This window comes from Solea senegalensis, linkage group LG19 (assembly GCF_019176455.1).
Source record: "Solea senegalensis isolate Sse05_10M linkage group LG19, IFAPA_SoseM_1, whole genome shotgun sequence".
In the NCBI taxonomy this organism is placed as follows: domain Eukaryota; kingdom Metazoa; phylum Chordata; class Actinopteri; order Pleuronectiformes; family Soleidae; genus Solea; species Solea senegalensis.
The window spans coordinates 15260861-15285266 of NC_058038.1; the positions used below are offsets into that span (position 1 = coordinate 15260861).

The following is a 24406-nucleotide window of genomic DNA, read 5'->3' on the forward strand; positions in this document are numbered from 1 at the left end:
TGCCTCTGGTGTCACTATTATTATTGCAGAGAAGGTGGATTAAGGGGAGAACCATGGGAAAAATCATACAGCTGTAGAGTAGTGTGTGGAACTATAGCAGCAAGAAAAGGAGTCAGTTGTAAAGTGACCTGAACAAAAAGACAAAAAGTACGTGGTGGTCTTCAGGAAAGACGTGGACGATGAAAGGGAGGAACGGACGACATTGTGCAAAGTCGGAAAATATATTAAAATCCTCGACTCCGGAGGGAGACACTGAGAAAGGCCTTACATAGAGGAAAAATAAATTACATCAATAGAGCTAAACAATCGAATGAGCAGACAGAGAGGAAGAAAAGAGGAGGTTAGCTCAGGAGAAGACGGGAGGCAAAGAAAGGAAATGACACAGAGGAGACAAAATGAAAATGAATGAAAATTAAAAAGGCAGTGGCAGTGTTGTAGCCTTGTCTATTTAGTCTTAAAGTTTTTACAGTAAGTCATTTGATATCCGTAAGGAGATGTAACAGTGTGTTTAAAAGCCTTGAAAACTTTCCTATCTCTTCACACTTTGCTGTAGAAAGAACACTGAAGAGTCTGCAGTCTGAGGAGCACTATCCCTTAACTGTGCACGACAGTACATCATCGCTGTACTGCGGCGCAGTGCATGAGAATAAACTGTGAACACTTTCAGTGATCAATCACTGTAATCAGTTGTCATTAACACACACACACACACACACACACACCAGTGTATGCGATCCAGCTGTAAGAGAACTGTACTGTCAAACTGAGAAGGGGCAAAGTTCCATCTGTCGACCGCAGAGCATTATAGAGCCTCTCCACTTTCAGACTCCACCCCTCCCTGATGTAAACATCCCGCTACAATCAATCAAGAAAGACGACTTTAGGGTAAAATCTGATCTTGCCCCAACGAGAAAACGCTCTCATTATAACGAGAAACAGCTCAGATATGTGTTCCTCTTCTGTTTTTTTATATATATGTCTGTGTTTTCTGTTTTACAACTGTATCTTAGTGATATGTTGACGGCTTGAAGTTTAATTGTTCATAAAGTTGAAAGAACAAAAGAAAGAATGGACAGTGGGTCCAGGTGCAATGGACTGACATTGTGAGTACGTCTGAGGGCAGCGTATATTCGTCCCAATTGTGTCTTTTAGGAGTACAATCTCGAAGAATTCCCCTGTGGATTAAGAGTTTGATACTGAATATAAACGCATGATAGAAATCTCACTGTCCTCTATAAGGGACCTTTAATGCGGCATCACTGCCAGCACTTGCACACACATTGTGCCATGCACACACTCCATATATAATTGAGCAGAGGAGTGAATTAGTTTCTTACTGGAGTGAGGAGTAAGTGTTTGTCTGTGTGTCTTTGTGATAAATGCATTAAAGACAGTGTTAAGGACGATTGCCAAGAAAGAAAAAAGGCTTAAGAACACCACACAAGTGTGTTCAATACACACAGTCAATACACCTCTGGCCTGAACACAGTCACCTGAGAGACTAATGTATACTGAGGATTGGACAAATTAAATTTTCCATTTGTATCAAAGCTAAAATCTCATCTATAATTTTATATTGCTGCTTTCAGCTTTATGCTGCTTTTGGTCCAGGTTTTGTGGATGTTGTGAGAATTGTGTCAAAGTTTAGTCAAAATGCTTAGATGTATATGCTGTTCGAGGAAATTATGAGAGCACATTTAAACAATAGCTTGAGGTGTTACAGTAGACGTGATGTGTTGTTTGAAGTTGATTTTGAAGGGCTGATGTTACCGTGTTGTTTCTGCAGCACTTTCCAGCCGTGCTCTACGGTTGCTTCACATTGATTCTTTTTTTAATGCTTCATACCGATTTTTAAGAGGATGTAGTCAGAGAGCAGAGGGTGAGAGGAGTCAGCCAGGCTCCCTTTGGCGTGAGTGAGCGCTTAGTGCTCGCTGCAGAAATTACTTTTGCTTTCTCTCTACTGAGAAAGCACCTCCCGTGAGGATTGTCATTGTACAATAATGTCTTACCACTTCATATGTATCTGTCTTTATTATCCTCTTGCGTGTTTTTTTATAAATATATATATATATACAGCAGTATGTTTACAAAAACAAATCAAACAGTCCAGGTGATAAGTCCAGTTTAATAAGAAAGAGTAAATGCTTTGCAGTGAAATGTTTTCAGGCATTTTTGCTCTATGTTTTGCCTCTTGGGCTGCATCAGTACATCCTGTCCTACTTAGTTAGTAGAGAGTGTTTGAGACTGCATGCAGCTCATGTAGAAATCCTCAGGCACAACTCAACGCTGAAAAAGTAGACAGTGAAATCTAACATAAAACTAAAAAAAAAGCACAGTGTTTTTGTGTATAAAGATGCAAATAATTACTGAAAGCAGATTTCCAGTGTAGTCGTAGTGCATAGATTAAAATACACATAAAACCTTAAAATGGGTAGCAGGTTTTAGTTTTGTTTACGTCATACATACACTGGCAGAAAATGTACTTTTAAGTCTGCTTCAAACGACTGGTCAGCAGCTGACCAACAACACACGAGATGTGAGGCAAACAATCCTTCTGCAACATGTGACCATCTCCACCCGTTTCCCCACTCAGGTCGCCAGCGGCTGCTGTACCAGCTGGCCGGCGTGGTGCCCAGCCCTCTGCTCCTGGAGCTGCTCAGCTGCCCTCTATGTGCGCGCAGCCTTGAGACCTTAGAGCTGGAGCTGGGAGACCTTGAGGGTGGCAGAGGAGAGGCGGACGGACTGCACGACTTCCCCCAGGTCAGAATGAATATTGGATCAAGGAATGACGTTAAAGCTGGCGGAGCTTGTGTGTGTGTGTGTGTGTGTGGTTTGATCAAAATTCAGCTTATGTCATTTAAATAAGTGAAGCCTTGCAGTAGGTCGTGCGGGACACTCAATCTATGAGTCACAGTCCAATCACAGCCGCTCTCACACCAAGGTGGACAATTAAATAACACTCCACCCATTTCTTGCTACACCAATGCTGCTCCACTCCGCTGCATCTGTTTGCTAGAGGCATACAAACATCAGTAATATAAGAAATAAAGTACACAAACTGCTAAATAAAAGAGTTGTTGCATCCACAATCCTCACAATGCACCATAGGCTTTATTGTTTGTATTTTATTTTCATTCTTGGAAGCCTCATTTTAAATGTATCCTTTCTTCAGGTGGGACATCTGAGAGGTGGAAGAGGTCGAGGCCGTCGGCAAGGGGTGGTGGATTATAAAAACGGAGTGGTCCGCGCCTGGGTGGGGTTCAGGGAAAAACTGAAGAGGATTGTGGAGAGCAAATACTTTAACCGGGGGATCATGATCGCTATCCTCGTCAATACTCTCAGCATGGGGATAGAGTACCACGAGCAGGTAAGAAATGGCCCAATCAAAGCTTGAATCGGTTAAGATCAAGGGTTCAATAATAAAAGGCACAGACTGAACATTGATACGTGAATTGGTTGACAAGTGTTGCCTCGGGGTAGTGAAACTAAGCACGGTGCGCTCACTTAATGGCAAATTCTCTTTCATGGAAACAGTTGCACACATTCGTGACCTGACTCTGCCCAGTGCAGCCAAGACATTTGTGGAAATGTCATTTAGCTGTCAGAGAAGCTTCACGAGAGGAAATTAGGACACCGATGGTGGAGGACATGGGGGTCGTCACCTGAAGAACACACTCACACAGAAATGGCAATGCACAGTAGACGCTGTCACATTATTATAATAACAATATTAATAATAATAATAACACATACTATACCATGTTCCACTGGCTTCCTCTGCTGCCACACATTTTGTGTAATTGTACAGAAACATTGATTTGTGGTGTTTTCCCGCCCGAGTGAGTGTGTTGTATATGGACATAGAGGCATGTGGTTTTCTCATTTCCTACCTGCAAGGCAAACGGATAAGACCTCCAAAAGAGGATTCTTCTGTGTGCAATCCACTCACTCCCCTCCTCTCTGTATCGCTCATATTTTCTCTCCAGGGTGCAGTGTGTGTGTGAATGTGTTTGTGTGTGTGCATGTGAGCCTGTGTGTGTGTGTTCTTTACTTTGTGGTATAAACATAGGGAACAACTGGGAGAGTCATGGCCTTATTGGGCCAACAGTGCACACACACACACACACACACACACACACACACGCACACACAGAAAAAGAGTGAGAGACTGAAGTGTTATGTAAGTGTTCCTCATCCCATTTTTGTGACACCTAGTCAAACTTTATGAGACTACAAGTGCAAATGTGTTAAGCGTTGCATGAATGTAGGAGTGAAGACTGAGTGAGAGAAGAGAGAAAGACTGGGTGGGTGAGAGAGAATGAGGGAGAGAGAGAGATTTGGAGAAAGAGGGAAATGATTGATGTTTATTTTAGCTGTGCTTATACTCGTTCCAGATTGGAAGTAGATTGTTTAAATCAACACAGAACTAAAAGCCCATGTGTGAACTGATTGAAACAAACGAAACTGTTTAGACCACGTCGTTGTCTTCAATTCAGATTATTAGCTCATTAAAGCTTGAGCTTTCTAAACACTTCAGTGTTTATTTTCATTGTCATAAATCCTCTTCATGTCTGGATTGCCATCAGTTAATAAAAGTTGGCATAAAGACATAAAGAACACGACTACATTGTGTAAGAAAACACTGAACATTAACTTTATTGTCCAGGTGGATTAGGAAAACATGTTTGAGAACAATACATAAAACAAATGTGAATAAAAACAAGAGATATAAGGAATTAGGCTGGTCAGTGAGTGACAAATGCCTGTGAAATCGATCTTTTTGGTCCAAACACTGATTGTCTGTCCTTATTTCATTAATGTAGGGCTACTTCTTTTCTTATTTATGGCTCTCAAGAAATTAAGAGCATTTCAACAAACAAGATTTTACAAACTATGTATATGAACTATAGATTTAACTGTATCAAATGTAACATAAAAATGTGAATCTAAGTTCAGAAATGCAACTATATATGTTGTTTATGTAATTTAACAATGGCTGATGCTAGTCCGAGTTGATCATTGATCACAAATAAAAGTATTGTTAAATCCTAACTTAACTTAACTGTTACATATGTGTTCAAAAGTTGAAAATTAACTTTCTTTAAGTTTAGTATTGAGCCACACATAAACACAGAAATAAGTCGAGGTAGAGAATTGAAGTGTTATTGTGTTTTATGCATGATTAACTGATCCAACACGTTAACTTAACAGTAAATATAAAGATCATACTGTAATGGTGTGCTTTGCCAGAGAACCTGTGTGTGTGTGTGTGTGTGTGTGTGTGTGTGTGTGTGTGTGTGTGTGTGTCTCTTGTGGCTTTGTTCTTGATATTCTTGAGTGCAAGGTCAAGTTATGCAGTGTTTTGTTCACATATACAACATCAGAGAGAGTCTTTTGTTTATTCTTTTGAGACCACAGTGGATTACATTATTTTTGCCCATATGGTTAAGAACTTAGTTTGGAACCAGTAGAGCTCCTACAACAACTGGGATATGGATGACATTTATTAATATCTTTTCATTTTCCCCCAATATTTCATACTGACAGTATAAGGTTTGGAGAGAACCTGCTTCTTCAGCGCTTGGTGTTTTGTGGCTAAGCCAGAATTTACCTTTAGCCCATGCCAAGTTTTGTTTTTTTTTTTTTTTTTATCACTTCAAACCTTCAGCTCCAAGGTCCATTCCCTCCAGCTATGGCTCTATTTTAATTTTGGATTATTTTAACATATCAGCAGTATAGAACAGTGAGTAAGGATGATGTGAATTTATGAGGCATAAAATGGCTACGGCAGTTCAAAGAGGTAATGGAAATCCCACCAGTCCACTGGTATATAATAATATACTCTTTCTGAGTTCAGCAATGTGTGTGTTTAGAATACAACGAGTGGTTGAGAGCTCTATTAAAGCTTTGTTGGAGTGCTTTTAAGTTTTTATGTGCTGCCTCGCCAGTCAACAGGTGGCCTTTCTATTGTCTGCCCAGCTTTTTCCTTTTTTCTTCTTCTTCTTTGCAGTACAGTAGTGGTTGCACTTGAGTCTGCTGCCATTACATTGTGTCCTTTTTATTTTTGCACAGGTCTGTCCACTTCACAACAATCCCACTTAATTCAAAATCACATCAGGCAAAACATACAAAACAGAGACGTTGCATGCTTTGGATTGCAAACCCTGTGTTTCGCTGTATACTAGATGGACTTCACAAACAGCAATAGCAGGAAAAAGTGATGTTTGATGTTTTCTACACTGACTTTCCACTTGAAAGGCAGTTTTAAGAAGCACTCTGCCTCTCTGAGGTGGTGTAAGGTGAAGAGTACTGTGTAGCATGGCGCCCTCTACCTGTCGTCATCATCATGTTCCTCAGGAAGAAGCATCAGTGTCCTGAATGGTTTATGAAAGTATTATATAAGTGTTTGTTCATGCAAACTGCAGGACTCATACGAGGTATGGAAGACACACGCGCTGCTGCTGGAGCAGTAGAAGTGGAAAATGAAACATGATAAATGATCTAGTCATTTAATTCATTAACACAGATTTAATTAAAACAGTGGTGACAAGATGAACACAGAGACGCGTTTAATCGCGTTCCTGTTCATTATACAGTATTTAATACATAACTGTCGTTTATCATTGCAGAGAAGTGGCCTGAAGGTTAATATTGGAAAAAAACAAAAGTAGCAATGATGAAATGAGAGTTAAATAAAGTGATACATTGTCAAATGACTGGATCAACTTGACTGTAATTTTGTTTTGTTAAACAGCGTTGCTGATAATCAACTGGCCTTAGTTTCCCTGTATTCCCATTTTGGCCAAAATGTCAGTCAAAAACTGCACCCACTGCAATCAAAAAGCCAAAAAGGCAATCAGTTGGATGGATGGAATCTGCCAGAGCTCTAATCAAAGCTCCAAATGAATTAAAATCACCTGATAATTTACTCCAATTCACATTAGCTTTACTTTTATTGGTTAATATTTACTTCCAACCCCTGATGCATTGACTGTATATAGGATCATTGATTCCAGCTTCATTATTTTATTTTATGTGGTCACAAAGGCAACACTTGGCGTAAAATAACCCAGGATGAAGGTTAACTCCATCGCTATAATCATGTCAGTGTGTTTATTAGTCCAGAATATGGTCTGCCTGCTTTTATATCCACCATGGGCCACAATACAAATGGGCTTTCAGCCTGTTCTCAAACACACACACATATACACACACAATTAGATTTAATGGCTCTGTGTAATTGTGCAATATGAGACAAAGTTTTCTAATCGTTTGGCAGAATACAGTCAGTCATTCATTGTTTGAAGTGAGTGAGACATCTGGGCATCGTAATTGTAAATTTGGTGTAAATAACAAGGACGAATAGCATTGTATAAAAGTGTAAATGGAAGTGAATGAGAGGATAATGTCCGGACACATCTAAGAGCATATGGTGAAGGTTCTTGTTCTTATTCTACTGCATTTTGGTACAAATTAATGGATCATTTAATGCTTTGATTCATTTGAAAGTGTAAACTGAGTTGTTGTACATTGGGACACTTCAAACAGGGAGTACTAGTCTTGTGTAGGGCTAATCAAAATATTATCGAAATTGCAATACAGCCTCCCCGCAAATTTTAAATCGCATGAGGCACGATATTTGTTAACCCTTTAACACCTAAGCCTCAAAATGTCCGTTTTTGTGTGCTTATTTTAACCATAAAAGAGCCAGAAAATGTCCTGTGAGTATGGGCCTTTGCCCATTTTTCCAGAATAACTTTCAATACCTGGCAGTTATTTACAATCTACTGCATGTTAAAGTAGTGCACTAACAATTTAAAATGAAGAAAAACAAAGTTTTATTTAGGAAAAAACACTGTAGTAAATTTGAGATTTGAACAGTATAAAGTTTTGTCTCAAAGTTAAAAAACTGCTTGATCAGATGTGTCGTCTGCGATGCACTCGGTGTTAAAGGGTTAAAGCGAATATGTTATTTTATTCCGCTGACTGAAGGGAACATCTTTGTTTCTCACAGATCTGCACAAAATCACACAGTAATTGTTTTAAATAGGTTTTTCAAATGGAAATGAGAATAATGATATTCCCTCTGATATCGCAAATCATATGACAGTCGCAATTCCTGTCATTAGAATATTAAAATCGCTCAGCCCTAGTCTTGTCTGTGGACTGTATTTGCCGCATGTCGATATGTTCAGGAAACACAGGTAAAGTCATAATTAGATGATACAAATGTGTCGTGTAAGGAAAGGCTGTGGCTGCATCATGCATTCACCCGAGCACAAAGCTGCTGCCTTTTCCATAAAAGACTTGACTGTATGCTTTCTCAGGGGGTCTCCATTAAATCACTGACTGTGCTGTGAAGTAAGTGGAGTGGGTCAGCGCTGATAGATGGGTGCTGTTGGTGCCTTCTGATTGATTGGCCGTGACTACAGCTCTGAACTTGATTGATTGTGTCTCAGCTCTCGGCACAAAGTCCAGAAGGGTGTTTTTTAACAATTCTGGGATAATGGAGATATTTACTCTCTTGTTCTTATTCTGTTTTCCTTCTCTCTCTTCTCTTCTCTTTTGTCCCCTTCCTTTCTTCTTTCCTCTGTCCTTGCAGCCTGAGGAGCTGACTGACGTGTTGGAGATCAGTAACATCGTCTTCACCAGCATGTTTGTCTTGGAGATGGGCTTCATGCTGCTGGCTTTCGGCTTGTTTGGATACATCAGGAACCCATACAACATTTTTGATAGCATCATTGTTATCATCAGGTAATAGGACGTCCAGACTCACAGGGCGGCCAACTCTCACGCAACTTTCACACGCACTCACGCCACACGCCTTTCCAAAATTGACACGCACCACCAACCGGCATTATTACGGCATACTACTTCTTTCGCGTCTTTTATTCTCTTTGTAACCTGCGGGCGAAAACACGTAATCAGTTAAAATTGTGTCATTTTCTTCTGACACGGACTTTAAGTGAGCATCATTGGTGGCCTGGTGGTTAAGGAAGTGGATTTGTGTCCCTAAAGTGGCCCGATCAAATCCCCCTGCATGTCATGTTCTTTGTTTTGCCTCTGTGTACTGTAAGTACATTATTTACAGTCTTATTATTTGTATTATTGTATAAAGCATTACGCATTAATAATAGATAAAGCATACTCTATAAAGTATTCATGAGTGCTTACAACTAATTATAGTTTTATAAGTAGATTATAATGCATTATAAGCTTTGGATGCATAAATAAATATATAGGGCGTGTGGTGGCTGGCCTTACATTTGCCCCGCACGCCACAAAGTCTCACTCCAAGATCTGGCAGCCCTGTACTTACTTCTGATTGTCTTTGTGTAAACATGCTTTAAACATTGATTATATAGTGTATTTATACATATTAATGACTCCTCGTGGAGCCGAAAAACCTAAAGATCTACAATTCCTGCAAGGTGACCACCATTTCAATTGCGTGCAGAAACAAATAGTTCCACACTGAAGCGTCCCAAACAGCACGATGCCTCAGCTTTGATTGATCTCTTCTTCGTCTTGTCAATCATTAACCTGAACGTCAGATTCACTGCTGCCCGAAATCCATCTCGACAAGAATGTGAGATTGTCAGAGTCGTGATGGATCACACGGGAGCTGCACTTGCTTGCTGCCACAGCAGATTCCCGGTGCTGTCGGGAGTCGAGTTCTGCTGTCTGACTGTTATTTTTGTTGATGTGTCTCGAATTGGATCAGGGGACCTTGAAATGTGTGGTTACGTAACTTGTGTTACATCTTGGGATGCTGGCATTTTAAACAATGAATCCCAGTAATGGGGAATAATGTTATACTACCCAGCTGCATAATGACAGTGGCACATTATATTAACGCATGAAACGCGACAGTCAACTGAAAACACTACAAATAACTTGTTCAGTTACACTAGGATCCTTTGCCCTTTATTCACTTGGACCCCAATTAGGTCTGTACCATTTGGGTAAAAAGTCTAATCGGGAATTTACTGACATTTAATGTGATTTGAGTTGCAATATAATTATTTAAATTAAGCTTCAGAACAATAATGACTGTATTATAGATATAAAAAAAGATTTAGCATTGTCACATGACATACCCTCAAAATATTAGCTACTTTCTCCAGTGCAAGAGTGAATAGTTTCTCTGATTTTTTTAAACTCAGAGTAACATTTGCAAGTGTGTTTGTTTGTGGTTGTCAGTGTGTGGGAGATCATTGGCCAGTCAGACGGCGGGCTCTCAGTGCTGCGGACGTTTCGTCTGCTGCGGGTTCTGAAGCTGGTTCGCTTTCTGCCCGCGCTGAGGAGACAGTTGGTGGTGCTGATGAAGACCATGGACAACGTGGCCACCTTCTGCATGCTGCTCATGCTTTTTATCTTCACCTTCAGGTCTGTATGCACGCACATACAACATCACTAGGAGAAGATTACATTTAAATGCTATAACGGTTGCTTCTGATGTCTCTGCAGTATACTGGGCATGCATCTGTTTGGCTGTAAATTCAGCATCCAAATGAAGAATGGAGACACAATTCCTGACCGCAAGAACTTTGACTCTTTACTCTGGGCCATTGTTACTGTGTTTCAGGTAAGTCCTTGTCATAGAGACTGTCCCTGTTTTAAGAGTTGGTTTAAAATTTGAAGTGAAATCCGACAAAACTAGAATTACATTCATGTACAGGAATAGCATGACATTTTGCTATGTTATGATGAAACCACTGTTATGTGTGTTGAATAATAATGACATGTTTCCAGCCACTGGTTGTGTAAAAAGTTACAAGCTGTGGTTTTATGATTGTTTTACATTGTTACGCCTTTAAATTTCTGTTTTTGTTGCCTGGCAACGTCACAGAAAATAACAATCACCAAAGACAGTGGTTTTGTATTCTTCTCATTTAACTCATGAAAAAGAGTGCATTGTTCAAAATGTCACAAAATTCCCCATTCCCCAATTCCCCAATTTCCTAGTTTTTGTCACTTATAACCAGCACTATTTGATGTTTCTTTAAGGTTAAGTTCTTCCACTCTTTCTCTGTGCTGTGCACCTGTAATTATCACAAGCTTTGGTTGAGTTTTTATTCATCATTCATTTTAATTGATTCATATACTTTTAAGTGTGTCCTCCTTTTTTAATCATTATTTTCAGTCGGCTGCTCCTGAACTCTAGTAATTATAATGATGCACATACAGTAAAGCAGTACAGGTGATCTTCTTACTGTCATTCGTGCAAACATCAAAGAAAAGGTTTTCTGCAGTTAGACGCACAAAGTTCCCTTCAAATAGAGACTAAAACTAGCTCAAAAAAGTAGAAAAATGACAGTTGGAGAATTGTGTCCTCAGTACTTGCAATTGTAGACTTACTGGGCAGGGCGTATGCACGTTTTACCTACTATATAGGCCATGTGTGCATCTCCACTGTCTCAAATCAAAACTACGCCCTGAGCCCAGACGTAACTGCACATCTCTGCTCATTAGTCAACTGTTGTTGTGAGGAAAGAAATTCTGCCTCTGCTCCCGCACTATATCTCTTTATTATTCTTTCTATTTTTCTTCTCTCTCTCCTATGTGGAGATATTGTTCAGTTGCCTCAGATACAGTAGATTGTCCTCTTTTCTTTACTGGATGTGTCAGCAGAAAGGTAGACCACAGAATGCAGCGGACTGCCTCACTAGAGATGCTGAAGAGGCATTTTATACAGAACTTACTGTCATATAAGGGCAAAGTGTTCCATATATTTTTATCTTATTTCTGGGGCAGTAGTTGCAGTACACAAAGAGTTATGCACACACACACGGCCTGGTCAGAAAGAGGCCTTTCATGGTACCACACAAAATGTTTCCATCACTCACACTGGTTTTAACACCCACACACACACACACACACAGTGCTGTAAAGGCTGATATTGCCCAATTTCTTTCATTGCTCTCCCATCTCTGTGCCTCCCTTTTATGTCCTGTTGCTCACACGTCTGTGCATCTGTGGACCCTCACTCTCTCTGTCTCTGATGTCGTTTCATTCGTCACATAGATTCTGACCCAGGAGGACTGGAACGTGGTGCTGTATAACGGCATGGCTTCTACCTCTCCGTGGGCAGCGCTCTACTTTGTTGCTCTCATGACGTTTGGCAACTATGTGCTTTTCAATTTACTTGTGGCCATCTTGGTCGAGGGCTTCCAGGCCGAGGTGAGAACGACCGACTGCATAGATTTCTGATTCCTGCATTGTTCCATGTCGTCTGATTTCTACTAACACTTGACTTAAAAACTACCTCTCCAGCACACAAAGAACGATCTTTATCAATATTGTAGAATGAACGAAAACTGGGTCATTTGAAGACTCACATTGTTTTATGTTGCTTGTATCTTCTCAGCCCTTGAAATGGTGCTCTTATATTCTTACTGAAGGATGAGCCCCATAGACTTTCCCCAGATTTTGCACATTTGTTTCACTTTAGTTATTCACTCTCTAACCATTAAAGTGATAATAGCACTGTTTCCAGGAGAGACGACTTAAGATAATTGTCTGATTCTTAATGGCGTCTCGAAGCCATGTGTATTCACGCTGTATGAGGACGTTCACTAGCTGTTAATTAGCTCCCAGTAGAGACATCTGAGGGTTGTAAGTCTGGACCCTAATCAGACTGTCACATCGTGAAAGGCATGACTGCTTTTAAAGGGGGAGGAGAAGATGAAAAATATTTTGTTTTTGCGGTCACACAAATGCACTCACTCTTTCAGATAATCAATCCTCCCTCGTGCGGCCTTGTTATCGCGTCGTGCACCTGGTGCACAATGCACCTCCATCTGTGCAAAATCTCCTCTGCTCTCTGTGCCTGTGATTAAAAAATGACCAGCTGTCGTCACCTCCGTGATACTCAGCCGTGGAAAAATGACGAAAAAGGAATGCGACAAATGTGCGTGTGTGTTGCAGGGTGATGCCAATCGGTCGGAGTCGGACGATGAGAAGAAATCAGACAACTTTGAGGAGGACGAAAAGGTGGAACAGCTCAGAGACACTGGTAGGTCAAACACAACAGATAACACATTCTGTTTATTTGATAATCCGCTCTATATTTCATATTGTTACCTCTGGCAAGGAGGTTATGATTATGGCCACATTTGTCTTCCTGACTGTGAGCAGGGAAACTTTTTCTGTTGGTGAATGGGTGAATTTTAGCCTTGAGAGAAAATGAATGGCTGTTTGAATGAAGATGGTAACAGTTACACCTTCTATTCCTGTACAGAGCTAAAGATGTACTCTCTAATGATGACAGCCAACGGTCACGTAGACCCACACAGCTCCATGGCTCCTCCTATAATCATGCGGACGGCAGCGACGCCCATGCCCACTCCTAAGAGCTCCCTGGGCCCTGAGTCGTTCCTTGGGGACGAGCTTGTCAGAGGCGAGGTGGGCTTTTCGGAGACAATAAGTGGTCACGCGGAGTCTCGCCATGGAAGTTCCGCCTCCATGGATCCTTTAGCCTACGACCAGCACTCTTTGGTGAGCATTGGAGCAAACAAACACCAGTAGAAAACCAAAAATGACTACCATAAACCTGTTTATTTGTTACTTTGTAAAACAACGATAACTATAATTATAAGACTGTTAGCATCCCAGTTCCAGAGAAACAATATCCCTGAAATGGGGTGTGTGCAAATATAGGAAATTATAATTCAATTCAAGTGCTTTTCCCAAGTAAATCCAGCTACAGAGTGAATTTTATTCCTCTACTTTAGGAATCAGATATCAAGATTTGATCTTTTTCCCTTCAAGCATTTCAGTCTTTTTTTTCTTCATTGCTGTGATAATGGAAATGTCTGCATAAAGCTCATACCTATATTGTGTCTCTCCAGTGTCTCTCAAGTCCCGGCCGGCGCTCCCCTCTTCCTCCCCGTGGCTCCGGCAGCTCCTGGGGAAGTCGCCGCTCGAGTTGGAACAGCCTGGGAAGAGCGCCGAGCCTGAAAAGGCGCGACACCAGCGGAGAGAGGGAGAGCCTTCTGTCCGGGGAGGGAGGGGAAGAGGAAGATGGTGGGGAGGATACACTGGAGCCTGCTGGAAACAACAGATTGCAGCCTGGGTCCTTGGAGGTGCTACAGGCGTCCACTCTCATGCCTTCCATAATAGCTGAGTATGGCGACTGTAACGGGAGGACCAGGACTTACGACCCCAACATGAACTCTACGGACAGCAAGGACGACTCCATGCCCGAAGATGACATAGACGATGATGTAAGCTGTAGCCTCTAAAATCTAATTGCTTGTGTTGCATGAATTACTCAAACGAGCCTCAGTAGCAGCTCTCTCACCATCAGTCAACAGCAAAGACAGAAATAATATGGATACTGGTGTTGAATAATTAGACCAAATTGTAACATACACAAACAATTAAAAGGCTGAGTGTTATCAAAACTGTCTTCATGGCGACAATGTTGCAACGAAAGGAAAGAGGAACGTTTTAATAAAATCATGTTGTCAGATAAATATGAAATTAAAATGAATTTTTAAGAAAGGTTATGTAGAAATGAATTGAACATTAACAAAATGAGTGTTTTTCTATTTGAGCCGCAGCAATGTTAGGTGGTTATGCTCGAGTATGTGCTATCGATGCAGATTTGCCCGTGATCCACCTTAAAAACAGTCATTTTCTACATCCCAATTGTTAATAGCAAACTTTTTCGCCACTCAGCAGTTCATGGCGAAGATGGTCCTTGCTCGTGTAGAGGCCGAGAGACAGCTTTCCTGACTAGGGCTGAAGAAACGACTTGATAAATTTTCACTGTTTTTTAAGGAATTATATATTAACATCATATTAACAAAGAAATCATTCAAACTGAATGATTTTGGTTTGAGGAAAAAAAACAAGATATTTGAAAACATCATCATGTCCAGGTTTGAAAAACACTAATCAACATTTTCTGACAACTCAATTCATCATGAAAATTTTTGACAGGTTAATCAATTATGAAAATAATGGGTAGTTGCAACCCTACAGTTGAGTTGATTTTATTTTCTTATGTTCATTCCTAATCTCTTAATCCCACCTCTTTGTCTCCGGTTGCATATCTAATGATTTCATTTTTTATTTTTTTGCCTCATTCTTTATCTTTGTCTTCCTCTAACACTGAGACATTACAGTGTGCGTTGTTTTGTGTTCCAACTCTAAGACCCTTGGGGACACAAACTGTCATGCTGTAATTGATTGGCTTAAGCACTAATTGTTTTCTCATTGGGACCAAAGCAGGTTATGTACAGTCCCTATGGTTGTGTATTTATTTGTGTTGGGGTTAAGACTTGGTTTTAGGTTTAGGGTTAGGATTGAGTTGAGGTTAAATTTAGGTAAAGGCATTTAGTTGTGATGGTTAAGGTTAAGCTAAGGGGGTTAGGGAGTGTCGTGAGTACAAATACTGTGCGAGAGATTGTGTGTGTGTGTGTATGAACTCCCCCGGTGGTTTTGGGTGACCTCTGTTATGACAGTGTTGATGGTTTTATTGGCTCCAAATTGAGTTTATGAACCTATGATATCCACTGAAACAAAACAAGTCTCCTGGGCTCACTGTATATGGGAGGCTTAATACAGACCTACCACCAGTGTGTGTGTGTGTGTGTGCGCGTGATATGCAAGCGGAGACGTGTATGTTGATGCCTGTGATTCTCTGTGTGTATCTGTGTCAAGGATTATGGATTTCAGCTGCAAGGATATCTGAGCAGGACGTTCTTTTCATCCACACACTCACACTTGTGTACACACACACACAGATAAATACACCCTCACACAAGCAGCAGCCTGCCAAATAATCAGTGTCTCTGAGCTGCTCAGCATTAGGCTCTTTTAATCAGAAGCTGGGCACCTCAGCTTTCTTCAGTTTGTTTTTTTATGACACACTTAAATGATTTTCACCAAACTTGTCGTTATAAAATTGCTCATTGTGGTTGTCAAGCAACAATAAAGAAAAAAGGACAATGGTAACACATCTATGATCAGTATGATATATGTAATATTATGCACCTTTTTCACCCTTTGTGGCTGCAGGTGCATTAATAACGTCTTCTGAGACTTTATAAATACAGCTTGAAATGTATAATAATTCTTTAAAAGATTCACCGTGTGTTTCCTCTTTACCAGCATGTTTAATAAAGCTTATAGACATTAGACTATTAGACTTCACTTTGTTGTCTGCAAGATAAGAAAAATATATACCTTACATCTTAAAACTGCTGACATTTTTTTGAATCATAATCACTGTGTTTGGCACAGGTGCCCTCATTTCTGTCTCATTCATTTGCCAAAGTGAAGATGTGATTTGTGACTGGCCATTTGCTTCTATCGTTCAATGTCAAGAAGAAAGAAGGCGATGATAACATCGTTTTCTCCCCTGAAATGAAACTCACAACATGGACTGACGGCGTACAAACGAGTCATTATGGTTTGCTGCTGCTGTATTTGCTGAAACTGATGTGTGACCTTTCACCCCTACAGAGCTCCTTTTGCCTCTGGATCAAGAAGGAGCTCCTTAACATGAAGCCCCGCTGGTGCAAAGAGCACGAAGACTGGGCGCTGTATTTGTTCTCCCCAGAAAACCAGTGAGTCCCCCACACATGTGCACGCGTGTGTGCACATGTCAGATCTGATCACATGTGGTCATTGCAGGCACATATGTAGATACATCCTAATCCCAGGTGTAATCTGAGCTGTCCACTTATGGTGTAACATGATAATGGTTTGTTCTCTTTCCTACTGTTGTTTTTTCAGATTATCGAGGTTCCCTTTTCTCATCTGTCTTTATGTTTACAGCGTTCTCACTGTTAATCATTTGATCAATAGCTTTAATTGTCTAAATAACTGCTGTGTGTGTGTGTGTTTTCAGATTCCGTGTTTGGTGCCAAGCTGTAATCTCCCACAGACTGTTCGACCACATAGTTCTTGTTTTCATCTTCCTCAACTGCATCACCATCGCTCTGGAAAGACCTGACATCCAGCTGCACAGCACGGTGAGACGCACACGCAACCTGCAATTGCGAGGTGTCCGCATGCGCGCCACAGCTAAGTGTGTTTCCACACCAGCTGCTGTATGGGATGGTTCGTGCCTACAACTGAAACTCAAGTAAATAAATAAAAGCTTCCCTCTACACTGAACTGACCGGAGATGCTGCTTAGCAACACCAAGACTAACAACTCTGCTTCCTACAATAGTTTCCCAAACACCAGGCTTATAACATCTTGTTACACTAACTGATTCATTTGGAGAAACTGTTTTGATTGTCATTATATGAATGTCATCCTCTTCTGTAGGAGCGAGTCTTTCTGAGTGTGTCCAACTACGTTTTCACTGTGATCTTCTTTGCAGAAATGGCCATTAAGGTAAAAATGATTATTTAAAAAGTCAAAGTTTGTGTGTGAGGTAATACTGCATGTTTTAATGATTCCATTGTGTTTTGTGCTTGACCTCCAGGTTTCTGCTCTGGGCTTCTGCTTTGGGAAGCAGAGCTACCTCCAGTCCAGCTGGAATGTTCTGGACGGTTTGTTGGTCTTTGTGTCTCTGGTGGATATTCTGGTCTCTATGGCTTATACTGGAGGAAACAGGATCCTGGGCATCCTCAGAGTCCTGCGCCTGCTACGAACACTACGCCCACTCAGGTAAATGCTCCATTCCATTACGTATGTAGTTGTTGTACACATGCACTGAACACAATGTAAACTATACTGGAAAACATCCTGCCCTATTTCATTTTTTTTTTTACCACTTGTTTTTCTGTTTTCCAGGGTTATTAGTCGAGCCCCTGGATTGAAGCTGGTTGTGGAAACTCTCATTACTTCTCTCAGACCCATCGGGAACATCGTTCTTATCTGCTGCGCCTTCTTCATTGTCTTTGGCATCCTGGGGGTTCAGGTAGTTTGCATTCACATGCAGTAAAACACCTAGCTGCTGCTCACATTCATCAAGTCACAATTTAACAACATGCTGTGTTTTTTTTTTAGCACAATTGCAATTTTTTTTTACCTTTCATGGCTTCAATCAGTATGTTGACACGATGTTATGTTAGTCTGACTAAAACCAGACTTGCATGACAGCATGTAAATATATTATTCAGACTGAAACTGTACTAAAACCCAGATAATGTGATTGCTGTCCAACAACAGTGACAAAAAACATAGTGAAATCCAAACCGGAGACTGAATGTATGCTCTCTTAGCTTAAAAAATCTAATATTTTGAAGTTTACATATGGTTGGAAGATGTAATGACAATTGATGTGCTGTTTTGGTTTGCAATGTAACACCGACAAGTTGAAAGGGGGCATTTTGCCACCTAGTATATAGTGGAGGCAGGCACACTTCAGTCAATAAATCAATTGCTAATGCTTGTATACCTGGGCAAAGACAGCTCTCTAGTTAAACAGCATTACTATGCATGGAAACATAGTGAATATCATGAATATCCAAAGTGTTAAAAGGCACAACATGACCTCCAGCGTCTTCCATGTTAGCACTTAATAATCAATAATAATAATACAGAAAGCACATGCACATGCTCTATGAAAGTCAGTTTATTCCTGATATTTATAGCTGTCGGTACAATTATGATCATGGGTAGATGATCTCTTCCTCTGTGTCACACACTCTAGCTATTCAAAGGGAAGTTCTACCATTGTGAAGGTCTGGACACGAAAAACGTCACAAACAAGTCCGACTGTCTGCAGGCAAATTACCGCTGGATACGAAGGAAGTACAACTTTGACAACCTGGTCCAGGTATAAATCACCTGCAATGTTGTATCAATAAAATACTAATCAAAACACAAGTATGTCTCTCTCAGCGTGACTGTTTTTTTTCTTGATCTTGATTTTAAAGAAATGTTTTGGTCTACTGAAATAAAAGTATATACAGTATATATATACATATATATATATATATATATATATATATTTATACATACATGTATATATATATATATATATATGCAACTAAACGTATCTTTTGTTTCCAAACCAGGCGCTGATGTCACTGTTTGTGCTGTCGTGTAAGGATGGCTGGGTGAACATCATGTATGATGGGCTGGATGCAGTGGGAGTGGACCAGCAGGTAAATAATATGTGTGCGTTTTTGTGTAGTGTGACTCACATAATATTTGTTAATGAATATTATCTGCAAAACAAAGCACTTAACCTTAACCTCAGCCTTTGAATTAAGCTCAAAATATGAGTGTTGAAGCAGCCTTCTGGGAGTGAACAATGGAATTATGATTTGATTCAAAAAAAAAAAATAAGCCAGGTTTAATCACATTGTAATAATAACAGAATCCCTGTAAAGACCCAGAGGAAAAATGCAGGACACGCTGCTCAAAGCTTCATTTGATATTGCTGTCCTCAGTTGCAGGAGCCTGTGGTGTAATTGAATGAAACAGTGTGTCCTCAGATAGTCAGTCATTTGCAGAGTGAGACGAAACCCTATTAAAACTATTAAAAGAAAGACATAACTCTTGATGCTTAATTGCTGCACTGGCATTTATATCGACTTTTTTTAAAACTTACCCAGAAGGGGAACATTTAAACAATGGCCCCATTTATTATGTGTGTCGCTTTTGTGTCTTTGCAAAGAATCAGGGAAAACAAACTTCTCTTTTCCTACTTAACTCTACTAATCTCTGCTCTTCTTTTCAGCCTGTGAGGAACCACAATCCCTGGATGCTGCTCTACTTCATCTCCTTCCTGCTCATTGTCAGCTTCTTCGTCCTGAACATGTTCGTCGGTGTCGTGGTGGAGAACTTCCACAAGTGCCGGCAGGACCAGGAAGAGGAGGAGGCTCGCTTACGGGAGGAGAAGAGGCTCAAAATGATAGAGAAAAAGCGCAGGAGTAAGGAGAATGGAGGGGCTGGTCGGTAGACTATTTTTCTGAGCACTGCCTGCTTTCAGAGCCTGACGAAAAAGAAAAAAAGAAGGGGAATGGAAAAAAAAAAAATCTGTTGAAAATGAATCCTTAAAAAAAAAGGGGAGAGGTTAAAATGATTGGCTAGCTCATACAAACAGTGACTGATCACTGAAAGACAGTGTGGGCTACGCCAATCTGATGCATGTAACTGCATGACTGCGGCCCTCCCACAACACTTCACTAACAATGCATGGAAAACCCAACAGGGCCGAGCCCATTCTAACCAACCTATAAACCACACATGTCATATTAATCTACTGAAAATGTATATACTCATATTTCAAACAGTAGAACTGCTGCCAATTAAGAGACAAAATTTATATATATACATGACTTTTCTCTCATTATTTTGTCCTCATTCTCTCCCCATGAGTGCATGTACAACCCTCATCCCAAGTTTTCTCTAGACAGGAGCAGACGATTCTTCCAAACGCGCTTTGACGGGCAGACTCAGAAACATATTTGTAAATATCTCGGGTTACATGGCTGTTAGATGTTAAGTTGCTTACATAAAGAAGACTTTTAAGCACATGCTGCTGGTGGAAAACAGTGGCTACGCCCCACCTATTGCAAAGGACGTCCAATGGAGGAGGTCTCGCAGTGGTGATAGAAGTTTTCCTTCACTGTGGTAATTCATGATGTGGAGCTGAGGGTAAAAAAATGTAAAATATGTCATTTTTATTGACAGACTCTGGCAATGCAGAGCTCCACAGCTTGGCCACAACACAACATGATACCTGTTAATTAGAGAATTAGAACTAGAAGGCAGTCTATGGTGTGATCTCACTTGTCTAAAACGACTGAAACTCTACACAAATTTGAATTTTACCATCTGTCACTGACAAATTAAAAAAACTCTACCTCCAGCACACAGCCTTTTCCAAACTCACTTTATAAGATAAAGTTTTAGACGATTGAGATATGACTTAAAATACATGCAGTGATGCAAGTAAAGGGGCTTCAGGGTTTGTTCAACCTCACTGTTATTTCTGTTTTAAACAAATGAACAAGTGCAATGGTGATATATAATGAAAGTCATCAAATCAAATGCAAGTTGTTGTTGAATATACCCTGCACTGCTTCTTTCCAAGCGTAGATGTTGGATTAAAGGCATGACAGCATGCAGCAGATAGACAGGGCATGGTAAACATGGGAGGGGGTATTGACACATGCACGTGTACGAACATTAAAAATCCTCAACATGGACATGTGAGTACACAGAAAAAAAACCAAACATCTAGAAGCTGACGCGTGACGTCATACGTACATATGTTTAAATGCTGTTTAACAAATTATTGTTTGATAGTTTTCTTATGATAACATCTACTTAAAGGAGTACTTCACTGATTAGCATTTAGCTTTGTTTTACTAGAATAGGGGTAGTATTTTTGAAAAATGGTGCCTCCCAACCTCAGAAATATCTTCATTCTTTTCTTTGTTACGTGCTCAATTCAGCAGAAACTGGGGTTGGGAAGTACCATTTTTCAAAGATGCTACCCCTATTCTAGTAATACAAAGCTAAATGGAAAGTATTCCTTCTGTGTTTTTAAGAATGCATGGCCTGTAGTCTGGATTTTTAATGAAATCACAGCAGAGATGTCCTAACCAGAGAGGAAATAACATAATCAAGCAGTAATGGATTTAATAGTAATACTCCACTCAAAGAATTCTTTACAGAATAGAAATATAACTGGAAGCCAGAACAAACTGATATTACAGTTTTTTAGTCTTATATAGAGGTTGCGTATGGCCTTTTATTAGCTACTACACCAGATATCTTGTTGATTTACTTTTAATTTTTGCAACATTGTGGGTTTAGGTCAGCAAAAAAAACAACAACAAGCTACTTGAGCTCATGAACTGTAGCCTGTCTTAACATTTTATCTAAAATTACAAAATATTTTATGTAGCAAACCTGTGACTCTCATGTCCTCTCCCATTTGAACATTCCATACAGGCGGTGGTGTGCACACAGGGCTTAAACTGACTTGTAACAACTTAATTATTCATACACTTGATATAATACTTCACAGATTTATGATGTAATGTGACCTGGAAATAAAAAAAAAAAATGAAGCTTTCATTGTCCAAATATACTGTACACGATATACTGATTTAACGAAAGCATAAAAAACAATTGATCGAGTATCGTGCTGCTCCTTTTTCCTTGTGCACACCATTGGGTACATGTCATATTTAAAATTCAGAGCACAGTTCCTCACACTGGCACTACTCCTGTCTCTGTGTCGCAACTGTTTCTTCTTACCTAGTTTGTCTCTTCTCGTGTTTGTGTTTATCTGTGTTTGTGTGTGTGTGTGTGTGTGCTTTTCTTCTCCAGAGGCCAAACAGAGACCTTACTATGCAGACTACTCTCCTCTGCGACTGTCCATCCACACACTGTGTACCAGCCACTACCTGGACCTCTTCATCACCTTCATCATCTGCATCAACGTCGTCACCATGAGCATCGAGCACTACAACCAGCCGCAGGTATTGTGTTCAAATACAGGCGCACACATTAGGGGGGGTTCAACCAATTTTAAGAAATCACTCAGATTATAATAATAATTCTGCTATAAATATATATAATGTTTGTTATTAATTGGCATTATTAAAATCTTATTTATCTTTACTTTTCCATTAGCGATAGTACCTAGTACCTGCTCTGCCGAACTGTAGATCAGTTATAAAAACTATTATTCTTTGATTGCATAGCAAGACTCTGGCATATAAAACTTATTCTAAGGCTACAAAATGTATTTGAAAGGGATTAGAATCTTAACAAACATACTTTTTCAGTAGTTTCGTGCAAATAAAGCCTCTTATGTTCCACACTAGTCCTTGAAGCAGAAGTACCACAATCCTTCTTGTTGAATGTTACGTTTAAATCATGCATTTTTCATCTACTATGAATTGAAAAGGTCAAGTGAGTCTAGTCTGTGTTGTGTTGATGACACGGATATGCGTGTGTCTGTGTGTGTTTGTGTGTGTGCAGTATTTAGAGGAGGTTCTGAAGTACTGTAACTACGTGTTTACCATCATCTTCGTCATCGAGGCCCTGCTCAAACTTGTGGCCTTTGGCATACACAGGTTCTTCAAAGACAGGTAACACAGTGGGACGGGCGATGGTGTTATTTCGCTATGCACACAATGCTGTCATATCTAATATTATTATAGTTGTATTTGTATTTATTTCATTTCTTGCATATAAAAAAAATAAGGAGTAAGATGACAATTCCTCTCGAAGCTTAAAAATCGTCATTCGTCATTCAAAAAAGTGCATGTATTCAAGTATAATGTAAATTATCCCCAATTAAATTATGAGTTAAGTATTTGTAAACAGCCCTTTGTTACTTCCTGAACAAACTAAGTTCAGAGATTTGTTGGGGAGTGAGTTTACAAACAAATGGCAGATTAGATTATCTGGTGGGCGACCCTGTAATCTAAACTACCTGCTCACTAATCACCACCGGCAGCTCGGCATCATGACTTCTTCCTCTCCTTTGCCTCTGTTCTTCTTTTGTCTAACTCACAATAAGACGGAAAAATAAATAGGTTTTCAAGAGAGTAGTGTGCAGTGCTCTGTTTATTTTACAAACCCATGCCGTTAACCCACAGAAAAGTCTACAAGGAATGGACAGAGACAATTATTTCTACGACAGACATTATGGAAGAAACAAAAGAAGGTCCATCGCACAATATAATGTATAAAGAAAAGAAAAAGGTCAGGCTTGAATAATAATGTTTTCCGCAGCTGTCGTCTTGCACATAAAATGATAGATGAAATGACTTATTATCGCCTAACAAATCTGGCACTAAACCATCGTGGGCTATTGAAGAAGTCGTCGCATGCCATTATTATAAGCCACATTAAGTCTCTGCATGTTACTCTTTCTATAAGACTGACACAAAAGGGCTGTATATATGAATATATGGAGTATATAAAGTGATTCAGAATGCTCTTAATAAGGCGACTTTCACATCACATAAAGCACATGCTGAATTTACAAACGCGGGCATTAGCTTGTGCATACGTCGACTTATTTCCTAATAAATGTGTTGTGTTCATGTTAAGGTGGAATCAGCTGGATATAGCGATCGTGGCCTTGTCCATCATGGGCATCACACTGGAGGAGCTGAAAATGAGTGCAGCCCTGCCCATAAACCCGACCATCATCAGGATTATGAGAGTACTCCGAATAGCCAGAGGTACAGTATGTCTTTTATTTTGATACACAATAACAGAACGCAGAGTAAGTTGTGTTTGTGTCAGTTTCATGACTACAGACAGACACCATAAACTTTAGTTTTTGATGGACTTTTTTTTATGAACACGTCTTGTTCCTGTATTTTCTTGTAAATACCAAACATTAAAAGTAATATCTCACAGGTGCCTCCCGGCTCATAGACGTAAAATACAAATCCCCGCTGCGTCTGCAGTAATACAGCAGTAATACAGCAGTGCCACGCTGTGACGTTGT

At 40.0% G+C, this 24406-nt stretch overlaps 1 protein-coding gene across 1 annotated transcript in view; it reads left to right on the plus strand.

Moving 5' to 3' along the window:
• Positions 1 to 24406, plus strand: part of cacna1ha (calcium channel, voltage-dependent, T type, alpha 1H subunit a) — a 46056-nt gene that overhangs the window by 12969 nt on the left and 8681 nt on the right. The window contains exons 9-28 of the mRNA XM_044050683.1: positions 2594 to 2760; positions 3173 to 3367; positions 8603 to 8754; positions 10204 to 10389; positions 10471 to 10588; positions 12028 to 12183; positions 12931 to 13018; positions 13244 to 13500; positions 13854 to 14228; positions 16477 to 16580; positions 16865 to 16988; positions 17290 to 17358; positions 17450 to 17634; positions 17761 to 17887; positions 18623 to 18748; positions 18990 to 19079; positions 19658 to 19850; positions 22264 to 22415; positions 22921 to 23030; positions 24001 to 24134. Coding sequence (XP_043906618.1) covers positions 2594 to 2760; positions 3173 to 3367; positions 8603 to 8754; positions 10204 to 10389; positions 10471 to 10588; positions 12028 to 12183; positions 12931 to 13018; positions 13244 to 13500; positions 13854 to 14228; positions 16477 to 16580; positions 16865 to 16988; positions 17290 to 17358; positions 17450 to 17634; positions 17761 to 17887; positions 18623 to 18748; positions 18990 to 19079; positions 19658 to 19850; positions 22264 to 22415; positions 22921 to 23030; positions 24001 to 24134 — 3108 coding nt within the window. The remainder of the gene's footprint in view (positions 1 to 2593; positions 2761 to 3172; positions 3368 to 8602; positions 8755 to 10203; positions 10390 to 10470; positions 10589 to 12027; positions 12184 to 12930; positions 13019 to 13243; positions 13501 to 13853; positions 14229 to 16476; positions 16581 to 16864; positions 16989 to 17289; positions 17359 to 17449; positions 17635 to 17760; positions 17888 to 18622; positions 18749 to 18989; positions 19080 to 19657; positions 19851 to 22263; positions 22416 to 22920; positions 23031 to 24000; positions 24135 to 24406) is intronic.